This window comes from Lethenteron reissneri, chromosome 7 (assembly GCF_015708825.2).
Source record: "Lethenteron reissneri isolate LAM-NWPU_2019-01 chromosome 7, ASM1570882v1, whole genome shotgun sequence".
Lineage (NCBI taxonomy): Eukaryota > Metazoa > Chordata > Hyperoartia > Petromyzontiformes > Petromyzontidae > Lethenteron > Lethenteron reissneri.
This window is the reverse complement of record NC_083785.1, coordinates 1,676,305-1,690,058: the sequence shown is the minus strand read 5'-3', so window position 1 is coordinate 1,690,058 and position 13,754 is coordinate 1,676,305. Positions and strand designations below refer to the sequence as shown.

The following is a 13,754-nucleotide window of genomic DNA, read 5'->3' as shown; positions in this document are numbered from 1 at the left end:
AAATATCCATTGACTGGAATGGGTGCCCAACAGGAATTCTGTCATGGTAATAAGTAACCCAATTCTTATTCCCTGTGCATTATTGTGGCATAGTCATGCCGAGTGATTTGTGTTTTACCGCTGACATTCGTTTGGTGTTCAGCTTTTACGACCAATGTTATAATTAATAATTGTGTTTTTGGATTAGGTCGTGGTGTAAAAATGTTGTGTGTCGTGAACCCTCCTCCACCTGACACGGCCAATGAACACAAGCGTCACGTGAATCAAACGTGGCCAAATTTACCAGCAGCACTAGCGGCGGTATTGTTGTTGTTGTTGAAGAGGAATCTCACAACATTTAAATGGCTACGCCGTATCGCTGGAGAATAATTACACCCCCCATCCTCAGGTTAACAGCTCACATCTCAAATGTTGTGGCTGTTACATTCTGCTCGGGAATTACGGTTGCTCATTCTGGTGTATGCTTCACAGTTTAGTCCTCTTTTTGAGTACTAATCGGGTTACAGTATTGACCTAAAACATGTGACCTGGCCGGGTTATGCCACCAGCGTGTTGTACGTTGAGCCGTACATAGCCAACCGTGCTCATCGGAGGTGCGGGGGAAGAACAACAAACTAAACACAAGAAGCAGTTCTAAAGAAATGAGTTTACAACCTAGACTTAAAAGTGCATAGCTCCCAGTGGCATCCTAATATCTGAAGGATGAGCGCTCCAGACGGCCGCAGAAGCGCATCTCACAGCGTGCGATGCGGTGGCTGTCTTTGTTCGACGGTCAGCTAAAAGCCGCTGCTGCCAGGATGACTGGAGTTCGCGTGATGGTTTATGCTCCTTACACAAGAATGAACTATGTGCTATAAATAAGGGTAATTTCCCGAATCGTCGCCGATTATTCATATATATTTCTTTGCAGGCACTGTTGTTGACGAGTGTTTATTATTTAAATTAAATGGATTACAGCCATTCAGACACGTAACAAATTGGGTTTCAGTCGATTAACAGAAACGTTGCCGGACGAATTCAAATAGTTCAAATATATTCGTCTTGTTAAAATGCACATTTGGAAATCTGTGCGTTTATAGTCTTCAAAAATGCTGCCTTGAATTTTTTGCAGATATATGCAGGGTGAATATATGGGGCCCATACCCAGGCGCGTGCCTATTTTTGAAAGAGCGTGCTATTTTTAAATATGTTTCGCAATCTTTTTCCAATTTCAAGTCCAACTACGCTGCCAGGGTTCTGTATCATTAGGAAACTTTCAGTAGAGCAGGAAGCGCAGGCATCACGGCCGGTAGAAGCAGACATCAGAGAGCTACCTCCGAGATCCCTCCATGTGGACCGCCTGTTCTCGACGGCAGGGTTGCAGCACTGTCCCACCCACTCGGCCACTAAGAGCGTTGTTCAACGCATCGTAATCAAATCGATTTATTTATTCCCAAACTGAGTGCAGTACCCGTGCCAGTGAAGTGCTCTGACCTCTAAGCCCATCCAGCCACCTCCACAGTTCGGCCTTTTACGAACCATCAAAGGTGCACATGCCAGGTATGGGCAGTGCAGACAACGGGATGCGCAGATTTGTTGTACAGCTACAATAGAGATCCTCACAGATTAAAACTGATCATTGACAACGAGAGGTTTTACTGTAGTCGCCTTGTTATTACTTTACCCTTGAACGTACATTTCATAATGCGAATTGGATTTAACGCGATGAATGTATCAGGGAACACATTTTTTATAACGCGGATGCGAACTGGATATAACGGGATTGAGTGAACGAAACTAGGTCGCGCGAGTAGGAATAAGCAGTTGTACGGCTGCCTCGGCGTAGCATCGCACAAGTCATTGGGATGCTGCTGGATGCTTCTAGATGCTACCCAGCCTGCGTACGCATCTCATGTGTTATTCCGGACAGTGCTTCACCCCATATTATATATGATTACTATAACGTGATGTTCTTCAGGAACGCAACTGCTGCGTTATATGAGAACAGATTTATGATAAGAATCTACAGTTGGATAAGGACATAGCCGAGCCGTGGCGCGCACACATCTATAATCCAGCACGGTAGAGGCAAGGGTTGGTGAATCACACAAATGTCTTGAAACTCCTTTCCTGCGGGTGCCGAGGTCCCGTAACCCTGGCTCACCAGGAGAAGGCAAATGTGGTCTGACCCATCTTCCATCTGTACGGGATAGAGTGTTGCTGCCTTGCACACATGTCGGTGGTTTTCTCGGGGTACTCAAGTTTCCTCCTACATGTAAATGCTCATGAAGTAGCCGATAACACCTGAATATATAGAGGGCTGCAGAGCTTGCAGGGGATGGGGAGTGTGGGGTGGGTTGGCGCTGGCTCATCACCTGGCTGCCTTTCCCCACTTGTTTATGGCTCGACGCGCATCTGAGCCATTCTCCCTCTTCGAGAGCGAGCAAATGCTGTGTGCGTGCTCCAAGTATATATTATTATTCTCATATTTAAATACATGACAGTGAATCGTTTTGTTTTTGGAAGTCGGGCCATCGCACAGGTGGCGGGGCCTACTTTTGCGGGTAATTCCCCACCCGGTTGGGGATGTTGGCTACCTACCTCGCAGCAAAAGTAATTCCCCCCCCACAGATGCCAAGACGACGGTTGATTCTGAATCATCGGCTCTGCAAAGTGCCTCGCTTGGCGAGCTCGGGAACCGCTCTTCTATATCGGGTTCCACCCTCATTTACCCTCAATTTGTTACACCTGGCATGGGCAATGTGGAAAACACATGCAGGATGTCTCGGACCACTTTGTTTTAATTTAATTGACTTCCCCTTGCGTGGGTCACGACGAGGTGTGACTGCCATTTCTATCCAATTTAATCCCCATGGTGGGCCTGCAAAACGCCACCTTTTTTCTTGCAGGGGCCCCAAAGAGCGGCGTACACTTGAGAATCCCCCCACTTTAAAATGTATTTTCAAAAGGAGTATTTCTTTTGATCAACCTTAATCTCCTGCCAAAAGTGAGTAATCGGATGACCGTGCGAGGTTTCTTCAGGAGTGAGCCATCTATTATATAATGGTTTCCGACATCTGAACTCACTCATGGCTCGTCCATATGTGCTGGATAATATCCACACACTCCTGGATAACAGCCAGAGTATGCTGGCCCCAATTCCCAACGCTGTAGAAACCCTACCCTACAGCTGAGATCTTTATAAAACCCATACTAACTACGAGTCCACTTCTCGAGAATGGCGTTCCTTATACAGCAGTCCCTCGGTTAACGGTGACATCAGGTTAACGCTTTTTTCGGCTAACATTTCGCCTCCCATAGGACCCCGTGATTTCAACTAAAATAAATATTTTGTTCAACGGTCACGTTTACGTTATGCACGTGGGGGTGCAAATTTTGGCCAAACCGTACGCTTTGTAAGTGTTTCTATTAATATTAATCCTTCAATACGGTCTTATAATGTTTATTATTAACATTGAGTGTTTAAATGTTATAAACTATGTTTTAGGGTCAAAAAGGTCAACTTCGGATCATCTTGGAACGGATAAATGCTTTTTAATGTATAATTCCTACAATCGATTAACAGTAGTTTTAAAAAACGTTAACCAAGGGACTACTTTAGTTGATACACCGCCATCACATCGCATATCCAAGCCCGCCCGTGTGAATGACGTTGAAAGTTTTAGATTGTTGTGTCTGTAACGCGACTTTGTTTTTGGGGACAATCGCTAAACACTTCCTGGCGCGCGATTTCTCTCTCTCCTCTGCCACGGTTGACCACCTGAACAGCTGCAGTACAAAGCAGATGCCGATAGTCAGAAGGGCAAGGTCACGACCGTGTCCAACACCCCGGAGATCCAGCGCGTCAAGGAAAACCAGAAGAACTTTAGCTCGGTACTTTCCAAAAACCCTTTGCCGAAAGCGCAAAACGCGCTGTCTTGTCTGTCCGTTTGTTGCCCCCCCCCCCCCCCCTTGTGATCCTTAACAGTTTTCCTCCAATGATGCCGCCTTTGTTTTCCTCAACCACCTCTCCCCCTCGCTGTACTCGGTTTTTTTCGCGCAACTTTAATTGCTTCCTCGTGCACTGTTGGCGCGCGCTAACCTTCCAATTTGCAGCTCACGACTCCTAACGAGCTTGCGTGCGCGTGTGTGTGTGCGGTTGGAGTGGATTGTTGTTTGAATTTGTGAGGCTGATGAATAGCTCTTAACTCTGGACAGCTAAACCGCTGCGGGCGTGTTGGCGGTGGGGGGGGTTCACATTAACTGACCGTGGCTGTGTGTCACTGGTGATTTTTCTTTCTGTTCAAGGAGCAATACAATGCAACACCGATTTCGTGCTAACTTCGAAGTGCTTCTCCTTGGTTCTTTCGGTAAAGTCACGTAGAAGGGAAATAATAAAATAATACAAATAAAACATAATAAAATAATTCTCACAAATAAACCATAATATAATAATTCTCACAGAATTATTTTATTATGTTTTATTTTTATTGATTTATTATTTCCCTTCTACGTGACTTTACCGAAAGAACCAAGAAGATGAATCCCTGCAGTCACGAAAGTTTTAAATCGAAATTCGAAGTGCTTCCCTAAATATTAGGTTTCATCATGACAGCTGTAACTGCTACATCATAGGTAACATTAATACATGCTCGATCATGAACCATCAGGCATCCTATAACATCGCGGTTATCTTATTATTCACGTGATGCGAGCGTTGTTACATGATAGTCCAAGTGCAAACGTACTTATTTTGGCGTGGATTTGAACGATTAACAACTCAATAAATTATTGCAACTAGACTCAAGAATTTATTATAATGTTTTAAAATTGTGATAAATATCGCGGACTCTAGTGGCTGCAGTCTACGCCTTAGCCAATTACATACAACACACACACGTACAACACATCATTACTCCACACACGTGATTTAGGCATGTATTGCGAGCTAAATAGATGAATCAATGCATCGTTACATCTGTTCTCTTCTAGTTTTTTAGGTTACGTTGGGCTCTGGACGCAGCTGCATTCAACACCGTGCTCTAGCACAATATTAGGACTGACTCTACAACACAAATAAACCCTCCGCTCCTGGACGGTGTCTTGAGATGCGGACACATTTAGGCGCGACATAAATCAACCTTGTGTGATGTCATATTAACACTAAACTGGTTGCATCACCTGGCTCGAATAGAGCCACACAGGTGTGCAAACATGTCGCCAGCACAGGTACCCTAGTAGAGTAACACTTTCCCTTGTCTTCACGTAATAACTTGTAAACTCTTTATGTACCTGTACCTGTGTTTGCCACACCTGTTGTGAAGAATGTGTGAACCCTGGACTAGGATAACTGAAGTTCCCTGACCTTGCGTGGTGTTTCCCACTGCCTATTTTACTTATTTTCCACTTGCGCATCTTGAGCCATACTGGGACCGAGCCGAACCAGCACGGCAATGGCTCAGAAAGCACGGGTTTCCTTTTCCACTGCACGAGCCGAGCCATGCTTTGACGTGGAATTCGTGATGTCAAGATGCACGCTAAATGATGCGATGACACGTTGATGCAGTGTTTGCATTGTACCGACTGCCACGAGACCGTCATTAGCACCCGTCATTAGCTCCACTTGACGCGGTTGTGATCTGGCTTGAGCGGCTGAATGTGACATTGTAGTTGTTGCTCTGCATCTACATCAGCAGCCACACGACAAGGATAAGAAGAAGATTAGCTCCAACCCTAGCACGGCTCGGACCCGAGCCAGATTCACGTCTTGCTGAGGGCGGCGCAGCACGGCTCTGTTCCGGCTCGGCTCGGTAACATTCCAATGAGAAACCACCCATGCCCATGCTGGTCACGTGCTGGCACGGCTCGGACGTGCGAGTGGAATAGGGGTACAAGTAATTCCCTGCTCTGAGTTTAATCCGCCAAGGTGTGCACACTTTTTAACCTCTTTTTAACAAGGAACGGATATTGACTTTGTTCTGGTGTGGGGACAGGCCCGAATTGACTCGTTTCACGTGCGTGGTTGCTTGCACGTGCGTGCGTTTGTGGCCGTGTGTGTGTGTACACTCACGCCTGTGCATGTGCGCGGTTCCATCGCAAGGTTTTGTACAAGGACGACGTAAAAGCTGGCACCTCGGTGAACGCGACGCCCGAGCTGCGACGCGTTAAGGAAAACACAAAGAACATCAGCTCGGTACTCGCCCTGGCCCACGGGAGCGTGGGCCACCTCTGCACCGCACAGTTCGCTCCTCCGCTCGTGTCCTTATTCACCATCCCCTTTGCGAGTCTCCTAACAGCTTTCCCTTCGGCACCTACCTCCTATACAGCAGGTCGCTACCTCGCATTTCTCTCCACGCTCTAACAACCTCTCTCTACTCCGCTGCCAGTCAGTCTCTTTGCGTTTGTTTCCCACTCTTTCTCTCTGTCCCCCCGACGTTTGCTCACACCGTTCCACGCCAGCGTCTTCTGTTCCTCTTGCAGCTTTCGGCTTTCAATACGAGCGATCTGCCACGCGTTTTTATTCTGTTTGTATTTCTACTCACCGTGTTTAGTAATCCTGCTCGATGCCTCGTGTTCAATTCACACTGCTTCACATCACTGATGACAGTTATTTTGTTTAACAATATTTATGTTACCCATTCAATGTTTAGATTAATATAAAAACATTGCCAATGATACTGACTCTATGTTTCTGTGTGTGTGTGTTTGGTATGTGTATCGATGTACTGTATATGTGTCTCTCTTCGTTTGTGATACCTTTGTGTTTGTAAAATTGTTGCTTTTTGAATGTGCCTGCATGGTTGTGTGCGCATGCACGTGTGTGAGGCCGTGTTGGTGTGTGTGTCTGTCTGTATGGGTATGTGTTTATGTGTATACGTGATGTGCTGGTGTTTGTGTGTATGTGTCTTCCTATTTGTGCACCTGTGTTTGTGTATCTTGGTCGGTGTCTGTCTTTTTTGGTGTGTGTGCCTGTCTGTGTTGGTATGAATGTATTCATACACGTGACGTGTTGGTGTCTGTGTCATCACGTGCACATATATATGCACGTGACGTGCTTTTGCATGTGCGTTGGTGCGTGCGTCTGTGTGTCTGTATATGTGCGTTGGTGTGCGTTGTTGTGTGTTGGTATTGACGTGTTTGAATGAATGCGCACGTGCTCCGGATGTGCTCTTTTCCGTACGCGTTCGTGGGTGCGTGCCTGTTGCGTGCGTGTGCCCGTTGCGTGTGTCTGTGTGCCCGTTGCGTGTGTCTGTGTGCCCGATGCGTGTGTCTGTGTGCCCGTTGCGTGTGTCCGTGTGCCCGTTGCGTGTGTCCGTGTGCCCGTTGCGTGTGTCTGTGTGCCCGTTGCGTGTGTCTGTGTGCCCGTTGCGTGTGTCCATGTGCCCGTTGCGTGTGTCCGTGTGCCCGTTGCGTGTGTCTGTGTGCCCGTTGTGTGTGTCTGTGTGCCCGTTGTAAACAATCACAGGTTTTGTACAAGGAAGGCATCAAATCGGGCACCGCTGTGAACGACACGCCGGAGTTGCAGCGCGTCCGGGCCACTCAGAAGAACATCAGCTCGGTACCCATCCACACCCACTTCCAAATCACCCCCAGTCCACACTCTGTGATTATTAAAAAAAACGACATTTCTCCTCCCTCCTGCCCGTGATCCCCCTATTCCCTTCACTCCCCTTTGACATACTTTGTCCCCCGAGCGTTTCCCTTGACATGGCAGAGCGGCGAGCCCAGGTGCTCTCGCCCATTCCCTAATCGCGATGGTGCAGTGACGCGCTGCGGCAATCCCACGTCTTGTTATTCGCCGTCTCGCCCCAACCTTCTGATATTCCTCCTGTGTCCTGAGCTCTTGAAAAAATATAAAAATTGCTTATCAAAAAAAACACCAACAACATTACCCATGAAGCAACTTATGGCGTCGACCATGTTTTCTTGTATAATAGGCCGCGTGAAAATAATCTATTCATACATCCACTGTCCTAATTTACAAAATAAAGTTGGATCATTTATTTTTGTTCGTTAAACTCCCGTGTCAGATTTCACACTTTGTCAATGTATTGCATGTTACGAATTTATTATTTATAGAGTACAGGTTACCATGATGTTGTGCTTTTTTAGTTATGGGTTATTAATTGGGATTTTAAAGAGCACATTTATTCACGCACACCCTGGCTAAACCAGGGCTGGCATTACGACACACAGAGTCACGTAGAGCTGGTGTATTCAAATGATGCACCGCTGCAGGAGTAGACTTCATAATTACACTGGCTGCATCGCATCTTTCTGCACCGTCGAGGAGGAACATATTTCCCAAATCCTGTTTTTAATCGACATACGAATCACTTTATCTAATGTCTTACTTACCTTCAGGTGTTTGCCCTTCATGTGCGCTTCTATAATGGAATTATATTATATTCATATTCTTTGGGTCTTGGAATGACATTATTTACAATTGCAGTATTATTTCGCCCTCGGGTTGATTTCATGGTTATATTGAAGGTAATTAAATATGCAATTGTTTGTGCATTGTGTGTGTGTGCGTGCGCAAGTTTACATAAGTGCTTTGTGTTTCAAGGTTTTGTACAAGGACCATATTAAGGCCGGCACCTCACTCAAAGACACGCCGGAGATCCGCCGTGTGAAGCAAACTCAGGATCACATCAGCTCGGTAAGACCGTCCGCCCAGCGCCGCTCCACTCACCCCCCACCGAGGCCCCAACACCGACATCTTCCACCGCCTCCCGTTTCATCGCCACCCACAAATGAAGAACAAAGATTCCAGCCCCCCCCTCCCCCCGTGTAGCCTGTAACAGACTGTTGAGGCAAATGTTGTTAGCGAGTAGCACCGATGAAGGCCAGCATGACACACGAGAGGGTGGTTGGCCAGCACCACGCCGGGCTGCCTTTGTCTCCCTGGCGGTGATGTTTACACAACGGGGAGTGAAGGGAATAGGGAGATAACGGGCACGGAGGCTGAGTCAACCTCGGGAAGGCTCAGAAGCAGTTCTAATATTCACCACTGTTATTGATTGTGAGCGGGAATCGCACTTGGGTGGCCAGAATCGTAGCGCAGTGTAGCACGAACCGCTGCGCCAACCCCGCCACCACAAACACCAACAACCACCACTCATCCCACCATCGCCATCACAAAAACCAACAACCACCACTCTTCCCACTATCGCCACGCAAACACCAAGAACCACCACTCTTGCCACCGCCGCCACCACAAACACCAACAACCACCACTCTTCCCACCATCGCCACGCAAACACCAAGAACCACCACTCTTCCCACCATTGCCACCACAAACACCAACAACCACCACTCTTCCCACCATCGCCACCACAAACACCAACAACCACCACTCTTGCCACCATCGCCACCACAAACACCAACAACCACCACTCTTCCCACCTCCGCCACCACAAACACCAACAACCACCACTCTTCCCACCATCGCCACCACAAACACCAACAACCACCACTATTCCCACCGTCGCCACCACAAACACCAACAACCACCATTCTTCCCACCATCGCCACCACAAACACCAACAACCACCACTCTTCCCACCTCCGCCACCACAAAAACCAACAACCACCACTCTTCCCACCTCCACCACCACAAACCACCAACAACCACCACTCTTCCCACCGCAAACACCAACAACCACCACTCTTCCCACCTCCACCACCACAAACACCAACAACCACCACTCTTCCCACCTCCACCACCACAAACACCAACAACCACCACTCTTCCCACCATTGCCACCACAAACACCAACAACCACCACTCTTCCCACCATCGCCACCACAAACACCAACAACCACCACTCTTCCCACCATCGCCACCACAAACACCAACAACCACCACTCTTCCCACCATCGCCACCACAAACACCAACAACCACCACTCTTCCCACCTCCACCACCACAAACACCAACAACCACCACTCATCCCACCTCCGCCACCGCAAACACCAACAACCACCACTCTTCCCACCATCGCCACCACAAACACCAACAACCACCACTCTTCCCACCTCCGCCACCACAAACACCAACAACCACCACTCTTCCCACCATCGCCACCACAAACACCAACAACCACCACTCTTCCCACCATCGCCACCACAAACACCAACAACCACCACTCTTCCCACCTCCACCACCACAAACACCAACAACCACCACTCTTCCCACCATCGCCACCACAAACACCAACAACCACCACTCTTCCCACCATCGCCACCACAAACACCAACAACCACCACTCTTCCCACCTCCGCCACCGCAAACACCAACAACCACCACTCTTCCCACCATCGCCACCACAAACACCAACAACCACCACTCTTCCCACCATCGCCACCACAAACACCAACAACCACCACTCATCCCACCTCCGCCACCACAAACACCAACAACCACTACTCATCCCACCATCGCCACCACAAACACCAACAACCACCACTCTTCCCACCATCGCCACCACAAACACCAACAACCACCACTCATCCCACCTCCGCCACCACAAACACCAACAACCACCACTCATCCTACCATCGCCACCAAAAACACCAACAACCACCACTCTTCCCACCTCCGCCACCACAAACACCAACAACCACCACTCTTCCCACCATCGCCACGCAAACACCAACAACCACCACTCTTCCCACCTCCGCCACCGCAAACACCAACAACCACCACTCTTCCCACCTCCGCCACCACAAACACCAACAACCACCACTCTTCCCACCACAAACACCAACAACCACCACTCTTCCCACCTCCGCCACCACAAACACCAACAACCACCACTCTTCCCACCACAAACACCAACAACCACCACTCTTCCCACCACAAACACCAACAACCACCACTCTTCCCACCACAAACACCAACAACCACCACTCTTCCCACCATCGCCACCACAAACACCAACAACCACCACTCATCCCACCATCGCCACCACAAACACCAAGAACCACCACTCTTCCCACCATCGCCACCACAAACACCAACAACCACCACTCTTCCCACCATCGCCACCACAAACACCAAGAACCACCACTCTTCCCACCATCGCCACCACAAACACCAACAACCACCACTCTTCCCACCATCGCCACCACAAACACCAACAACCACCACTCTTCCCACCATCGCCACGCAAACACCAACAACCACCACTCTTCCCACCATCGCCACCACAAACACCAACAACCACCACTCTTCCCACCATCGCCACCACAAACACCAACAACCACCACTCTTCCCACCATCGCCACCACAAACACCAACAACCACCACTCTTCCCACCATCGCCGCCACACACACCAACAACCACCACTCTTCCCACCATCGCCACCACAAACACCAACAACCACCACTCATCCCACCATCGCCACCAAAAACACCAACAACCACCACTCTTCCCACCTCCGCCACCACAAACACCAACAACCACCACTCTTCCCACCATCGCCACGCAAACACCAACAACCACCACTCTTCCCACCTCCGCCACCGCAAACACCAACAACCACCACTCTTCTCACCTCCGCCACCACAAACACCAACAACCACCACTCTTCCCACCACAAACACCAACAACCACCACTCTTCCCACCTCCGCCACCACAAACACCAACAACCACCACTCTTCCCACCACAAACACCAACAACCACCACTCTTCCCACCACAAACACCAACAACCACCACTCTTCCCACCACAAACACCAACAACCACCACTCTTCCCACCGTCGCCACCACAAACACCAACAACCATCACTCATCCCACCATCGCCACCACAAACACCAAGAACCACCACTCTTCCCACCATCGCCACCACAAACACCAACAACCACCACTCTTCCCACCATCGCCACCACAAACACCAAGAACCACCACTCTTCCCACCATCGCCACCACAAACACCAACAACCACCACTCTTCCCACCATCGCCACCACAAACACCAACAACCACCACTCTTCCCACCATCGCCCCGCAAACACCAACAACCACCACTCTTCCCACCATCGCCACCACAAACACCAACAACCACCACTCTTCCCACCATCGCCACCACACACACCAACAACCACCACTCTTCCCACCATCGCCACCACAAACACCAAGAACCACCACTCTTCCCACCATCGCCACCACAAACACCAACAACCACCACTCTTCCCACCATCGCCACCACAAACACCAACAACCACCACTCTTCCCACCATCGCCACGCAAACACCAACAACCACCACTCTTCCCACCATCGCCACCACAAACACCAACAACCACCACTCTTCCCACCATCGCCACCACAAACACCAACAACCACCACTCTTCCCACCATCGCCGCCACACACACCAACAACCACCACTCTTCCCACCATCGCCACCACAAACACCAACAACCACCACTCTTCCCACCGTCGCCACCACAAACACCAACAACCACCACTCTTCCCACCATCGCCACCACAAACACCAACAACCACCACTCTTCCCACCTTCGCCACGCAAACACCAACAACCACCACTCTTCCCACCGTCGCCACCACACACACCAACAACCACCACTCTTCCCACCATCGCCACGCAAACACCAAGAACCACCACTCTTCCCACCATCGCCACCACAAACACCAACAACCACCACTCTTCCCACCATCGCCACCACAAACACCAAGAACCACCACTCATCCCACCTCCGCCACCGCAAACACCAACAACCACCACTCTTCCCACCATCGCCACCACAAACACCAAGAACCACCACTCATCCCACCTCCGCCACCGCAAACACCAACAACCACCACTCTTCCCACCGTCGCCACCACAAACACCAACAACCACCACTCATCCCACCATCGCCACGCAAACACCAACAACCACCACTCTTCCCACCTCCGCCACCGCAAACACCAACAACCACCACTCTTCCCACCTCCGCCACCACAAACACCAACAACCACCACTCTTCCCACCACAAACACCAACAACCACCACTCTTCCCACCTCCGCCACCACAAACACCAACAACCACCACTCTTCCCACCACAAACACCAACAACCACCACTTTTCCCACCACAAACACCAACAACCACCACTCTTCCCACCACAAACACCAACAACCACCACTCTTCCCACCGTCGCCACCACAAACACCAACAACCACCACTCATCCCACCATCGCCACCACAAACACCAAGAACCACCACTCTTCCCACCATCGCCACCACAAACACCAACAACCACCACTCTTCCCACCATCGCCACCACAAACACCAAGAACCACCACTCTTCCCACCATCGCCACCACAAACACCAACAACCACCACTCTTCCCACCATCGCCACCACAAACACCAACAACCACCACTCTTCCCACCATCGCCACGCAAACACCAACAACCACCACTCTTCCCACCATCGCCACCACAAACACCAACAACCACCACTCTTCCCACCATCGCCACCACAAACACCAACAACCACCACTCTTCCCACCATCGCCGCCACACACACCAACAACCACCACTCTTCCCACCATCGCCACCACAAACACCAACAACCACCACTCTTCCCACCGTCGCCACCACAAACACCAACAACCACCACTCTTCCCACCATCGCCACCACAAACACCAACAACCACCACTCTTCCCACCTTCGCCACGCAAACACCAACAACCACCACTCTTCCCACCGTCGCCACCACACACACCAACAACCACCACTCTTCCCACCATCGCCACGCAA

At 49.9% G+C, this 13,754-nt stretch overlaps 1 protein-coding gene across 1 annotated transcript in view; it reads left to right on the top strand.

Moving 5' to 3' along the window:
• LOC133355737 (nebulin-like) overlaps positions 1-13,754 on the top strand; it is a 218,957-nt gene that overhangs the window by 188,725 nt on the left and 16,478 nt on the right. Inside the window, 4 exon segments of the mRNA XM_061573054.1 lie at positions 3,769-3,873; positions 6,080-6,172; positions 7,445-7,537; positions 8,549-8,641. Coding sequence (XP_061429038.1) covers positions 3,769-3,873; positions 6,080-6,172; positions 7,445-7,537; positions 8,549-8,641 — 384 coding nt within the window.